This window comes from Rhamphochromis sp. 'chilingali' (assembly GCF_963969265.1).
Source record: "Rhamphochromis sp. 'chilingali' genome assembly, chromosome: 2".
Taxonomy (NCBI): domain Eukaryota; kingdom Metazoa; phylum Chordata; class Actinopteri; order Cichliformes; family Cichlidae; genus Rhamphochromis; species Rhamphochromis sp. 'chilingali'.
This window is the reverse complement of record NC_137930.1, coordinates 2,367,914-2,380,200: the sequence shown is the minus strand read 5'-3', so window position 1 is coordinate 2,380,200 and position 12,287 is coordinate 2,367,914. Positions and strand designations below refer to the sequence as shown.

Genomic DNA, 12,287 nt, shown 5'->3' with positions numbered 1-12,287 from the left:
GAGTTTTTCCTCTCCACCGTTGCCAGAGTGCTTGCTCATAGGGGATCATTTGATTGTTGGGGCTGAATTTTTGGATTTCATTTAATTGGCTTAAACTGAAAAATCTAAAAATTCATGTGAGGGCTTCACATAGTGGAGAGCACTACATTTGCTAACTGCTCTTTGTTTATTTGTAGATTTTGTAGTTCTTCCTACTACAAAAACTACAAATGAAAACAAGGCAGTTAGCAGCAAATGAAAATAAATAAAACACTTAAAAAAATCTGCTACTGCTCTGTGTGTTTACTTCAGTGAACACTTGTATGTTTTTGTGTTAGAAGATTATAGATTGTCCAAAATGTCCTACAGCCTGCCAGAGTACGAAATGAGGATAAAACAGGAAGTTTGACAGCAGTGAGTTCCTGCAGCAACCTCTCGTTTCTCTCCTCAGTGCTGCATGTTCGTGAACGTGAGCCTGGACGCGAAGGACGCGGTGAAAACTCTGAGCGCTGCAGTTCGGCTCCACCATACGGCAGGTGTCGCTCAGCAAAGCGATGCAGAAAAACAACAGAAACACCAAATAGGACAGATGTTTCAGGCACGAGACGTCCCTGGGCTTTCTGAGGGGACAACAACAACAATAATAATAACAATGTGCAGTAAAACATACACTCATTCTTTTCATTTATTAAGTTCCTGTGTTGTGTTGTTTGTGTTGTGCGTAGTGCCGACGCGGGACAGTTTGCAATTGTGTAGTGCTGTTGTTCTAAGTGTGACTGTGCAATGACAATAAAGAGTCTCTCGTCTCATCTTGACGATGAGCTCGTCCACCACAGCACTGAATCCAGCTCAGTTACAAGTTACAAAAGAAAATCATTTTTACTCGAGTACTAAAATTCATATTCAAGAAAACGCATGTTTCAGCTTCATTGCACGAGGCAGAGCAATTACGTTTCAGCGGACATCATGGCGTCCGCGTGTCCAGCTGTGGAGAGGACTCTTCTTTTGCCTTTCTTATCTTTACTAAGTAGAGACGTACAGGAAATAGTTGAGAGGGAAAGGGCCGGACTCAAACCCGTGCCGCTGCGTTCCAGCCATGTGGCATGTGGTCACCATGAGCTGAGCTCAGCCGACGTCAGAGACGCCTTTGAGTCAAACGTATGACACGTGTCCGTCTGTGGTCCTAGCTGCTGCCTCCTCGCTCCTTCAGCAGCTGCTTGAGGACACTGGACTGTTTCAGCGCTCTCAGGTTAGAGATGTCCTCCGCGATGACCGGGATCTCCTCGCCGCGATGCTCCTCGTCACCGTCGCCTTCCTCGCTGTCAGAGAGCGTGCACAGGAGAGCGTCGTTCTCGTACGTGGGGAAGTAATACCTGCGGAGCGAGACGACGTTTAGTGCTCAGGCTCAAATTAGTCCCAAAAAGGACGCCATTTTCCTCAGCTGATAAAAATACTCCAAATGAAGTGTAAACATCTGTGGCGTTGACCACGTTCATCAGCAGCTGTACGCCAGCTTTAAAGCCCGCGCTCTCATTGGTTAATTCTGCAGGCGCTTCGTTAAACCTACTGCGGCTGGTCCCAGGCGGACATCTCTGGCAGTTTCATCACGTGACCTTCAGCCGCGATGTGACGCAGGGCATCCGCCCGGCAGTCGAACAGCCGCGTGCAGCCGTAGCAGCGGCTCTGATGGATCTGCCGCCGGATGAAGTTCACCAGTTTGACCTGCTGGTAGAACTTGAGGTCTGAGGGAGGACAGAACATTAGAAACACTCAGAAGGAAGAAATAGAAGCAAACTGCGCTCGAATTACCACGGCGATTTCACCCACTGAGCTCGGTCTTAAGGAGGTGGAGGTCGAAGCCGTGAGCCTCCTGCAAACACAAAACAGAAAGATGTCAGGGTCACGCACGCGACGCCCGTTACAGACTTCATAAATAACAAAACCAGAAAGCAGAGAGAAACTTTTCTGCCTCTCAGGTAAACTCGTCACTCGTGAGCACAAACTTAGAGTCACGTTTGGGAAACTGGTTCTGACTTTAAACCAGAACGTTTAATCAACGACAAAATCGGACTGCAGTCGACGTCCAATCCTAGATTTATTTATTGTTCACGAGTGTTAAGTCTAATTGTTGAATGTTGTCATCGTGTTTCTTAAATTTGTACGGTCTGAGTTCAACCTATAGGATCAAGACGTTCCTTTGTCTCTGACCTCTCCAGCCACTCTGTGCTGGGGGAGCTTTTATTGCAGATGCATCCTGACAGATCTGTTGTGAGCTTCCTGCTTTTATGACACACACACACACACACACACACACACACACACACACACACACACACACACACACACACACACACACACACACACACACACACACACACACACACACACACACACACACACACACACACACACACACACGTCTTAGAACCATTGGGGGGTTTTACAGTGGGAGGTGCTTGTGTTGTATTGTGTATTGTAACTGCCATGTCAATAAATAGCTACGGGGGAAGCTGCTCTTTGAAGGACTTCGGGCCTGAGACAGGACAGGGGCGTGGGCTCCAAGAGCTGGTTCTTGACCAAAGACTTCCCTCGTTAGCGAGTGAAAAACCGGTTGAAGATGTTCTGTTATGTCTTGTTTCCTTCATGATGAATAAGTCTCTAAACTAGCGGGGCCTGTGGAAACACAGACCCAACAACGAGGAAACATTTTTATTTGCTCGTTAAAGGTTTGACAATCATGTATTTATTTGGAAACTTTTCAAAATAAAAGGCGCTTCATTTTAAAAGCTCTTCAGCTTCGGTCCGTCTGTGTGTGAGGGCACTTTCTGAGTAAAATCCATGTTTTGTGCGAACGATGGATTCATATGTTTGCAGAGACCTCAGGAAGCAGATCGTTTCCTGTTAGTGTGCACTGTCTCCGTTCTCCCAGAAGCCTTTGCAGAATCGTTTCAGGGATGAAAAGCAGAAAACGATATTTTCCTTCTCTGAAACTTCTACGTTCCCGTACCTTCATATGCGCGTAGATCTGCTCCAACGTCTCCGATTGGTGATCACAGAACAGACACACTGCAGAGACCGGATGAGCCTGCCAGTCCGACCAATCACTGCGGACGATACAGAGATGAAACGAGCAGACTGAAAGCATTCACACAGGATCAGAGGAGGACTAGGAAGTGGACTTGATTGAAACTTTTGCATCCAGGCTGACACAGTAAATAAGAATATTATCAGGACGGACAATCCAAGGTTCAGTATCTTGGTTCAGGCTCAGACATGTCACTGAATGATGTTTATGGAATTATGGGTCAAAGCAGCTTTTTGGGGGTTGGATCATAAGAGATGACTACAGGAAGCAAAGAAGCTTTTAGTCACATGATTTCAGGAAGCTCTACCTTCTGTCTGCTTTCATCTAACACACGTGAGGTTTCCAGGACTGATGGGAATCCCGCGGCGCGTTACCTGTTTCCCGTGAACTCTTCGCTGCAGAACATGCAGAGACGATGGAAGCTGCTGTCGTCTCGCTCCTTCTGCTGCTGCTCCAGGACCTCCTCCTGTGGGAGCACAGAAGAAGAGCTCAGAGGAATTCTTCAGAAAACTACCTCAGAGTGCTCAGATATTTAAAGTGCAGAGGTTACAACGACACAAAGCGTGTCAAATCACTCAAATCCGCAATTTTTCTGATTTTTCCTGATTTTCAGACTTTGCCTCAAAATAAAGTTTAAAAGAAACGAAACTTCCAGCAGCACAAGATTCACTCAGGATGCTCCGAGTGTCACGTCTCCTCACCAGTCGTTTCTGCTGCAGCTTCTCTCGGAGGACTCTGTCTTCTGGAAGGACGTCACACAGCAGGAAGTAGTCCTCCTGCTTCTCTGTCAGGTCAGCGAGGAAGAAGAGTTTTTAATGAGTCATTAATCAGAGCTGGAGGAAGTGTGCGTGGTTCACTTTGAAAGGTCAGGTCCTCTGTGGGTTTGAGTGAACTCACCGACTGGGCCCGTGGAGTTGGTTTTGATGACGCTGCAGAAATCTGTGAGCGGCTGCTCGAGGAATCTGCCCTTCCAGTACAGCAAGTACCTGATGGAGGAAACTCGTCAGTAAAAACCGACTCACAGCCAGGTTTACCGGCGCACAGAAACACTTCGTCACGGTTCATAAAAGCAGCACACTAACAGGCGTGGACATGCTGGACTTGTTGTATATATTTATACTTGTAAGGTAAGGGTTTCCCCCCATCACCCCAAATAATTACAGGAAGTCTTTGGTGAAATGATCGAGTTCCAAATGCTAAAAACATCCAAACGTGTTCCCGAGAGTTAAACGAGTGAGCCGGAGCATGTTTGGCTCGTACTTTGGGACGTCTGCGATGAGTTTGACATCGGCGATGACAAGCTTGTGCTCCATCAGCAGGTGTCTGAGGAGGACGTCTTTCCGCGGCGGTGGGACGGACTCAGAGCAGAACAGGCAGACCAGCGGCTCGGAGCCGGGACATTGAACACCGGGAGGGCTGGAGATGTCAGCCGGCTGATCGGGGAAACACAGCGGCTCCAGAATGCTGTCCTTACCTGAGAAAGCAGAAGAGAGACTACACCTTATATACCACACACACTCTACTCCAGACCAGGTGAGTCAAAACCAAGCGGAAGCGAGAATGTACAGCCTGGCATGAAGAAGCATTTCCCTCTGATCTACAAAAATCTGTCTGTATACAATTATTTTCATCACCCGTGGGGACAAAACTATGATCTAAAAGTAAAAAAATAAATTAATTAATTAATGAATTAAATAACTCATTAATCGAACTCAGACTTTACACGCTGTTAAATCCTGAATAAACTTCACAGCTGTCAGACTGAGTACTGACTGAATATAGAGATTGCTGTATAATCACAGTTAGCAGCCCAGCTATTTCCTAGCCTGCTAGCTTAGCCGGGCGGGTTCCCGCCTGCTTTTCTGATTTTTTTTAGCCTTTTTTCTGCTGATTGTGGATTCCCACAGACTCGGAGAGTCACCGACACCCAAACCTTTGCACGCAGACCACCAGATATCAGCATTAAAGCCGCGGACACGTTTAAAAGGTCACACTTACCGTCTTTACTCGGCTCGCTGGCGGCCATGTCTGGTGTCACGTGGTGCAAATAACACAAACCAAACCAATCGGAGGCCGTAAAATGCCAACGAAGCGCCTTCGCGGACTCCCGGTAAAACACGAATTAGAAAAGGTGCATTCAAGTGGTTCAAGGAAATATAAAAACTTAAGTTTCGATAGCTGAAGGTTAATTAATGTGAATGAAGTTGACTAACATGTAACGTTGGACGTTGTTGCATATATATAGCAAAGAATATAAATCACATGAACACTCAGATCCTCAAGATATAGCTGAGCGTGTTCTCTGAACATGAAAGTTTAGTGTTCATAAATACCCATTTATTAACAAAATCAAAATCAAATCAAATCACTTTTATTGTCACATCACATGTGCAGGCACACTGGCACAGCACATGCGAGTGAAATTCTTGTGTGCGAGCCCCACAAGCAACAGAGATGTGCAAACACAACAACACAAACGAGCAAAATACAAGAATGGCCAACCTGAAACTAATAAATATATGTACAATATATAATAGTGTATGCACCGCAGAGAACACGCTCAGCTATATCTTGAGGATCTGAGTGTTCATGTGATTTATATTCTTTGCTATATATATGCAACAACGTCCAACGTTACATGTTAGTCAACTTCATTCACATTAATTAACCTTCAGCTATCGAAACTTGAGTTTTTATATTTCCTTGAACCACTTGAATGCACCTTTTCTAATTCGTGTTTTACCGGGGGTCCGCGAAGGCGCTTCGTTGGCATTTTACGGCCTCCGATTGGTTCGATTTGTGTTATTTGCACCACGTGACACCAGACATGGCCGCCAGCGAGCCGAGTAAAGACGGTAAGTGTGACCTTTTAAACGTGTCCGCGGCTTTAATGCTGATATCTGGTGGTCTGCGTGCAAAGGTTTGGGTGTCGGTGACTCTCCGAGTCTGTGGGAATCCACAATCAGCAGAAAAAAGGCTAAAAAAAATCAGAAAAGCAGGCGGGAACCCGCCCGGCTAAGCTAGCAGGCTAGGAAATAGCTGGGCTGCTAACTGTGATTATACAGCAATCTCTATATTCAGTCAGTACTCAGTCTGACAGCTGTGAAGTTTATTCAGGATTTAACAGCGTGTAAAGTCTGAGTTCGATTAATGAGTTATTTAATTCATTAATTAATTTATTTTTTTACTTTTAGATCATAGTTTTGTCCCCACGGGTGATGAAAATAATTGTATACAGACAGATTTTTGTAGATCAGAGGGAAATGCTTCTTCATGCCAGGCTGTACATTCTCGCTTCCGCTTGGTTTTGACTCACCTGGTCTGGAGTAGAGTGTGTGTGGTATATAAGGTGTAGTCTCTCTTCTGCTTTCTCAGGTAAGGACAGCATTCTGGAGCCGCTGTGTTTCCCCGATCAGCCGGCTGACATCTCCAGCCCTCCCGGTGTTCAATGTCCCGGCTCCGAGCCGCTGGTCTGCCTGTTCTGCTCTGAGTCCGTCCCACCGCCGCGGAAAGACGTCCTCCTCAGACACCTGCTGATGGAGCACAAGCTTGTCATCGCCGACGTCCCAAAGTACGAGCCACACATGCTCCGGCTCACTCGTTTAACTCTCGGGAACACGTTTGGATGTTTTTAGCATTTGGAACTCGATCATTTCACCAAAGACTTCCTGTAATTATTTGGGGTGATGGGGGGAAACCCTTACCTTACGAGTATAAATATATACAACAAGTCCAGCATGTCCACGCCTGTTAGTGTGCTGCTTTTATGAACCGTGACGAAGTGTTTCTGTGCGCCGGTAAACCTGGCTGTGAGTCGGTTTTTACTGACGAGTTTCCTCCATCAGGTACTTGCTGTACTGGAAGGGCAGATTCCTCGAGCAGCCGCTCACAGATTTCTGCAGCGTCATCAAAACCAACTCCACGGGCCCAGTCGGTGAGTTCACTCAAACCCACAGAGGACCTGACCTTTCAAAGTGAACCACGCACACTTCCTCCAGCTCTGATTAATGACTCATTAAAAACTCTTCTTCCTCGCTGACCTGACAGAGAAGCAGGAGGACTACTTCCTGCTGTGTGACGTCCTTCCAGAAGACAGAGTCCTCCGAGAGAAGCTGCAGCAGAAACGACTGGTGAGGAGACGTGACACTCGGAGCATCCTGAGTGAATCTTGTGCTGCTGGAAGTTTCGTTTCTTTTAAACTTTATTTTGAGGCAAAGTCTGAAAATCAGGAAAAATCAGAAAAATTGCAGATTTGAGTGATTTGACACGCTTTGTGTCGTTGTAACCTCTGCACTTTAAATATCTGAGCACTCTGAGGTAGTTTTCTGAAGAATTCCTCTGAGCTCTTCTTCTGTGCTCCCACAGGAGGAGGTCCTGGAGCAGCAGCAGAAGGAGCGAGACGACAGCAGCTTCCATCGTCTCTGCATGTTCTGCAGCGAAGAGTTCACGGGAAACAGGTAACGCGCCGCGGGATTCCCATCAGTCCTGGAAACCTCACGTGTGTTAGATGAAAGCAGACAGAAGGTAGAGCTTCCTGAAATCATGTGACTAAAAGCTTCTTTGCTTCCTGTAGTCATCTCTTATGTCAGCCTGGATGCAAAAGTTTCAATCAAGTCCACTTCCTAGTCCTCCTCTGATCCTGTGTAAATGTCTGCTCGTGTCATCTCTGTATCGTCCGCAGTGATTGGTCGGACTGGCAGGCTCATCCGGTCTCTGCAGTGTGTCTGTTCTGTGATCACCAATCGGAGACGTTGGAGCAGATCTACGCGCATATGAAGGTACGGGAACGTAGAAGTTTCAGAGAAGGAAAATATCGTTTTCTGCTTTTCATCCCTGAAACGATTCTGCAAAGGCTTCTGGGAGAACGGAGACAGTGCACACTAACAGGAAACGATCTGCTTCCTGAGGTCTCTGCAAACATATGAATCCATCGTTCGCACAAAACATGGATTTTACTCAGAAAGTGCCCTCACACACAGACGGACCGAAGCTGAAGAGCTTTTAAAATGAAGCGCCTTTTATTTTGAAAAGTTTCCAAATAAATACATGATTGTCAAACCTTTAACGAGCAAATAAAAATGTTTCCTCGTTGTTGGGTCTGTGTTTCCACAGGCCCCGCTAGTTTAGAGACTTATTCATCATGAAGGAAACAAGACATAACAGAACATCTTCAACCGGTTTTTCACTCGCTAACGAGGGAAGTCTTTGGTCAAGAACCAGCTCTTGGAGCCCACGCCCCTGTCCTGTCTCAGGCCCGAAGTCCTTCAAAGAGCAGCTTCCCCCGTAGCTATTTATTGACATGGCAGTTACAATACACAATACAACACAAGCACCTCCCACTGTAAAACCCCCCAATGGTTCTAAGACGTGTGTGTGTGTGTGTGTGTGTGTGTGTGTGTGTGTGTGTGTGTGTGTGTGTGTGTGTGTGTGTGTGTGTGTGTGTGTGTCATAAAAGCAGGAAGCTCACAACAGATCTGTCAGGATGCATCTGCAATAAAAGCTCCCCCAGCACAGAGTGGCTGGAGAGGTCAGAGACAAAGGAACGTCTTGATCCTATAGGTTGAACTCAGACCGTACAAATTTAAGAAACACGATGACAACATTCAACAATTAGACTTAACACTCGTGAACAATAAATAAATCTAGGATTGGACGTCGACTGCAGTCCGATTTTGTCGTTGATTAAACGTTCTGGTTTAAAGTCAGAACCAGTTTCCCAAACGTGACTCTAAGTTTGTGCTCACGAGTGACGAGTTTACCTGAGAGGCAGAAAAGTTTCTCTCTGCTTTCTGGTTTTGTTATTTATGAAGTCTGTAACGGGCGTCGCGTGCGTGACCCTGACATCTTTCTGTTTTGTGTTTGCAGGAGGCTCACGGCTTCGACCTCCACCTCCTTAAGACCGAGCTCAGTGGGTGAAATCGCCGTGGTAATTCGAGCGCAGTTTGCTTCTATTTCTTCCTTCTGAGTGTTTCTAATGTTCTGTCCTCCCTCAGACCTCAAGTTCTACCAGCAGGTCAAACTGGTGAACTTCATCCGGCGGCAGATCCATCAGAGCCGCTGCTACGGCTGCACGCGGATGTTCGACTGCCGGGCGGACGCCCTGCGTCACATCGCGGCTGAAGGTCACGTGATGAAACTGCCAGAGATGTCCGCCTGGGACCAGCCGCAGTAGGTTTAACGAAGCGCCTGCAGAATTAACCAATGAGAGCGCGGGCTTTAAAGCTGGCGTACAGCTGCTGATGAACGTGGTCAACGCCACAGATGTTTACACTTCATTTGGAGTATCTTTATCAGCTGAGGAAAATGGCGTCCTTTTTGGGACTAATTTGAGCCTGAGCACTAAACGTCGTCTCGCTCCGCAGGTATTACTTCCCCACGTACGAGAACGACGCTCTCCTGTGCACGCTCTCTGACAGCGAGGAAGGCGACGGTGACGAGGAGCATCGCGGCGAGGAGATCCCGGTCATCGCGGAGGACATCTCTAACCTGAGAGCGCTGAAACAGTCCAGTGTCCTCAAGCAGCTGCTGAAGGAGCGAGGAGGCAGCAGCTAGGACCACAGACGGACACGTGTCATACGTTTGACTCAAAGGCGTCTCTGACGTCGGCTGAGCTCAGCTCATGGTGACCACATCCCACATGGCTGGAACGCAGCGGCACGGGTTTGAGTCCGGCCCTTTCCCTCTCAACTATTTCCTGTACGTCTCTACTTAGTAAAGATAAGAAAGGCAAAAGAAGAGTCCTCTCCACAGCTGGACACGCGGACGCCATGATGTCCGCTGAAACGTAATTGCTCTGCCTCGTGCAATGAAGCTGAAACATGCGTTTTCTTGAATATGAATTTTAGTACTCGAGTAAAAATGATTTTCTTTTGTAACTTGTAACTGAGCTGGATTCAGTGCTGTGGTGGACGAGCTCATCGTCAAGATGAGACGAGAGACTCTTTATTGTCATTGCACAGTCACACTTAGAACAACAGCACTACACAATTGCAAACTGTCCCGCGTCGGCACTACGCACAACACAAACAACACAACACAGGAACTTAATAAATGAAAAGAATGAGTGTATGTTTTACTGCACATTGTTGTTATTATTGTTGTTGTTGTCCCCTCAGAAAGCCCAGGGACGTCTCGTGACTGAAACATCTGTCCTATTTGGTGTTTCTGTTGTTTTTCTGCATCGCTTTGCTGAGCGACACCTGCCGTATGGTGGAGCCGAACTGCAGCGCTCAGAGTTTTCACCGCGTCCTTCGCGTCCAGGCTCACGTTCACGAACATGCAGCACTGAGGAGAGAAACGAGAGGTCGCTGCAGGAACTCACTGCTGTCAAACTTCCTGTTTTATCCTCATTTCGTACTCTGGCAGGCTGTAGGACATTTTGGACAATCTATAATCTTCTAACACAAAAACATACAAGTGTTCACTGAAGTAAACACACAGAGCAGTAGCAGATTTTTTTAAGTGTTTTATTTATTTTCATTTGCTGCTAACTGCCTTGTTTTCATTTGTAGTTTTTGTAGTAGGAAGAACTACAAAATCTACAAATAAACAAAGAGCAGTTAGCAAATGTAGTGCTCTCCACTATGTGAAGCCCTCACATGAATTTTTAGGTTTTTCAGTTCAAGCCAATTAAATGAAATCCAAAAATTCAGCCCCAACAATCAAATGATCCCCTATGAGCAAGCACTCTGGCAACGGTGGAGAGGAAAAACTCCCTTTTAACAGGAAGAAACCTCTGGCAGAACCAGGCTCAGGGAGGGGCGGTCTTCTGCCATGACTGGTTGGGGGGTGAGGGGCAAAATTAAATCAAACATAAAGGAGAGCACAGCATATTTATGACAGGTCGGTGGACTGTGGCTCGAGTTCAAAAGATGCTCGAATCCCGCCTGAGGTGGTATGGACACGTGATTCGAAGCAATGAGAACTCAGCAAAAACGACTATTAAGGATCGACCCAGATGGACGCCGGCCTCGAGGCAGACCCCACAGAGCGGGACATTCGCTTCAGCTGAAAATCTTAGAGGCGACCCAGAAAGCTGCAGGAAACGCAACAGTTAAACCTACTTTAAGTAGGTTTACACCACACGAACCAGGCGATTCTCTTTCTGTTGTCTCTTGTTCCCGTACCGCTGGGCGCTGAAGATTTTCCACAGTTTGTCTGAGTTCTGCCATCTCTTGCCTGAGTTGTGTGTTTTCTCGACAGAGTCGTGTGTTTTTTTGAATGTGTCGTGTGACATCGTTACTGAGTTCTATGTGTTCTTTACTGAGTTCTATGTAGTTTTCACTGAGTTGTGCGTTTTCTAGATTGAGTTGTGCGTTTTCTAGCTCGAGTTGTGCGTTTTCTTGACCGAGTTGTGTGTTTTCTCGACCGAGTCGTGTGTTTTCTTGAATGTGTCGTGTGACATCGTGACTGAAGTCTATGCACATTTCATTGACTCGTGCGAGTTCTTCGGTGAGTCGTGCGTTTTCTTCCCAGAGCTGTGCGTTTTGATGCCGGAGTTCCTCTCTCGTACGCTCCAGTTGGTCTAACGAATCTCCACTTGCCTGTGACATTTTTGTAAAGGTTTAAGGCTGAAGGGTGTCAAAGGGTAGCTGTGTCTCAAACAACTGTCTCTTTCTGCTGTAAACTGTTGAACGAGCTCCTATTTATAGACTCGGTGGGCGTGGCAGAGAATGCGATGTCGCTGTGACAAAACAATGATCCTTTGATCTTCTCAAAGGATCATTGTGATGTCGCCGTGACGTCACGATGATCGTTCGAGAAGATCAAAGGAGCGCTGTGGATCATTCTGCGCATGCTCAGATCAATGAACGGGAGAACTATTTGTAAATACTTTGCTAGCTAACAAAGGTGCTTTTAGCAACAGCTGGTGGTGGTTCGTCGCTATCAACCCTTAAACTCGTGAACTGGCTCTCTAGCTTTTCGATTGCTACTGTTGTCTATCACATATGTATTATTTGGAACCCAGCTTACCTGTAAAAACAGACACACAGCAGGTAACAGGAACTACTCGGTGCGCCAGCTCGGCACCACTAGGCTGTGTCCCAATTCAGGGTCTGCACGCTTGAAGTACGCGCACTACGCACGGTGCGTACTATAAGTATGAGAAGTGCGGAAGTGAGAGGCTTGTGAAATAGGACGGTCTTGCCTTCGTCGCGCTGCTCAGGTTGCCTAGCAACCATGATACTAACCGCGAGAAACGTGTCATACAGCTTTGTGTGAC

General features: G+C 46.8%; 2 protein-coding genes across 2 annotated transcripts; one reads left to right on the top strand and one right to left on the bottom strand.

The window, feature by feature from the left end:
- Positions 1 to 646: 646 nt before the first annotated feature.
- LOC308385188 (zinc finger protein 277-like) lies at positions 647 to 5,130 on the bottom strand. The gene is made up of 9 exons (XM_080863984.1): positions 5,063 to 5,130; positions 4,325 to 4,538; positions 3,962 to 4,050; positions 3,766 to 3,848; positions 3,439 to 3,530; positions 2,987 to 3,083; positions 1,807 to 1,849; positions 1,547 to 1,721; positions 647 to 1,352 (listed from the first exon to the last, which is right to left on the bottom strand). The coding sequence occupies exons 1-9, from the start codon at positions 5,088 to 5,090 to the stop codon at positions 1,163 to 1,165; spliced, it is 1,011 nt and encodes a 336-aa protein (XP_080720110.1). The 5' UTR covers positions 5,091 to 5,130; the 3' UTR covers positions 647 to 1,162.
- A 700-nt stretch (positions 5,131 to 5,830) lies between these two features.
- On the top strand, positions 5,831 to 10,132 carry LOC308387127 (zinc finger protein 277-like). The gene is made up of 9 exons (XM_080867025.1): positions 5,831 to 5,919; positions 6,440 to 6,635; positions 6,910 to 6,998; positions 7,112 to 7,194; positions 7,430 to 7,521; positions 7,746 to 7,842; positions 8,930 to 8,972; positions 9,058 to 9,232; positions 9,427 to 10,132. Exons 1-9 carry the CDS (start codon positions 5,892 to 5,894, stop codon positions 9,614 to 9,616), a joined length of 993 nt encoding a protein of 330 aa, XP_080723151.1. The 5' UTR covers positions 5,831 to 5,891; the 3' UTR covers positions 9,617 to 10,132.
- Positions 10,133 to 12,287: the final 2,155 nt, after the last annotated feature.

Excerpts from the sequence above, each read along its gene's own strand:
- LOC308385188 (XM_080863984.1), bottom strand. The coding sequence starts at position 5,090 with ATGGCCGCCAGCGAGCCGAGTAAAGACG. Across the intron at positions 4,051-4,324 it reads CTCATCGCAGACGTCCCAAA|GTACTTGCTGTACTGGAAGG; the intron begins GTACGAGCCAAA and ends TTCCTCCATCAG. Across the intron at positions 1,850-2,986 it reads AGATCTACGCGCATATGAAG|GAGGCTCACGGCTTCGACCT; the intron begins GTACGGGAACGT and ends TTGTGTTTGCAG.
- LOC308387127 (XM_080867025.1), top strand. The coding sequence starts at position 5,892 with ATGGCCGCCAGCGAGCCGAGTAAAGACG. Across the intron at positions 5,920-6,439 it reads CAGCGAGCCGAGTAAAGACG|GTAAGGACAGCATTCTGGAG; the intron begins GTAAGTGTGACC and ends CTGCTTTCTCAG. Across the intron at positions 6,999-7,111 it reads CAACTCCACGGGCCCAGTCG|AGAAGCAGGAGGACTACTTC; the intron begins GTGAGTTCACTC and ends CTGACCTGACAG.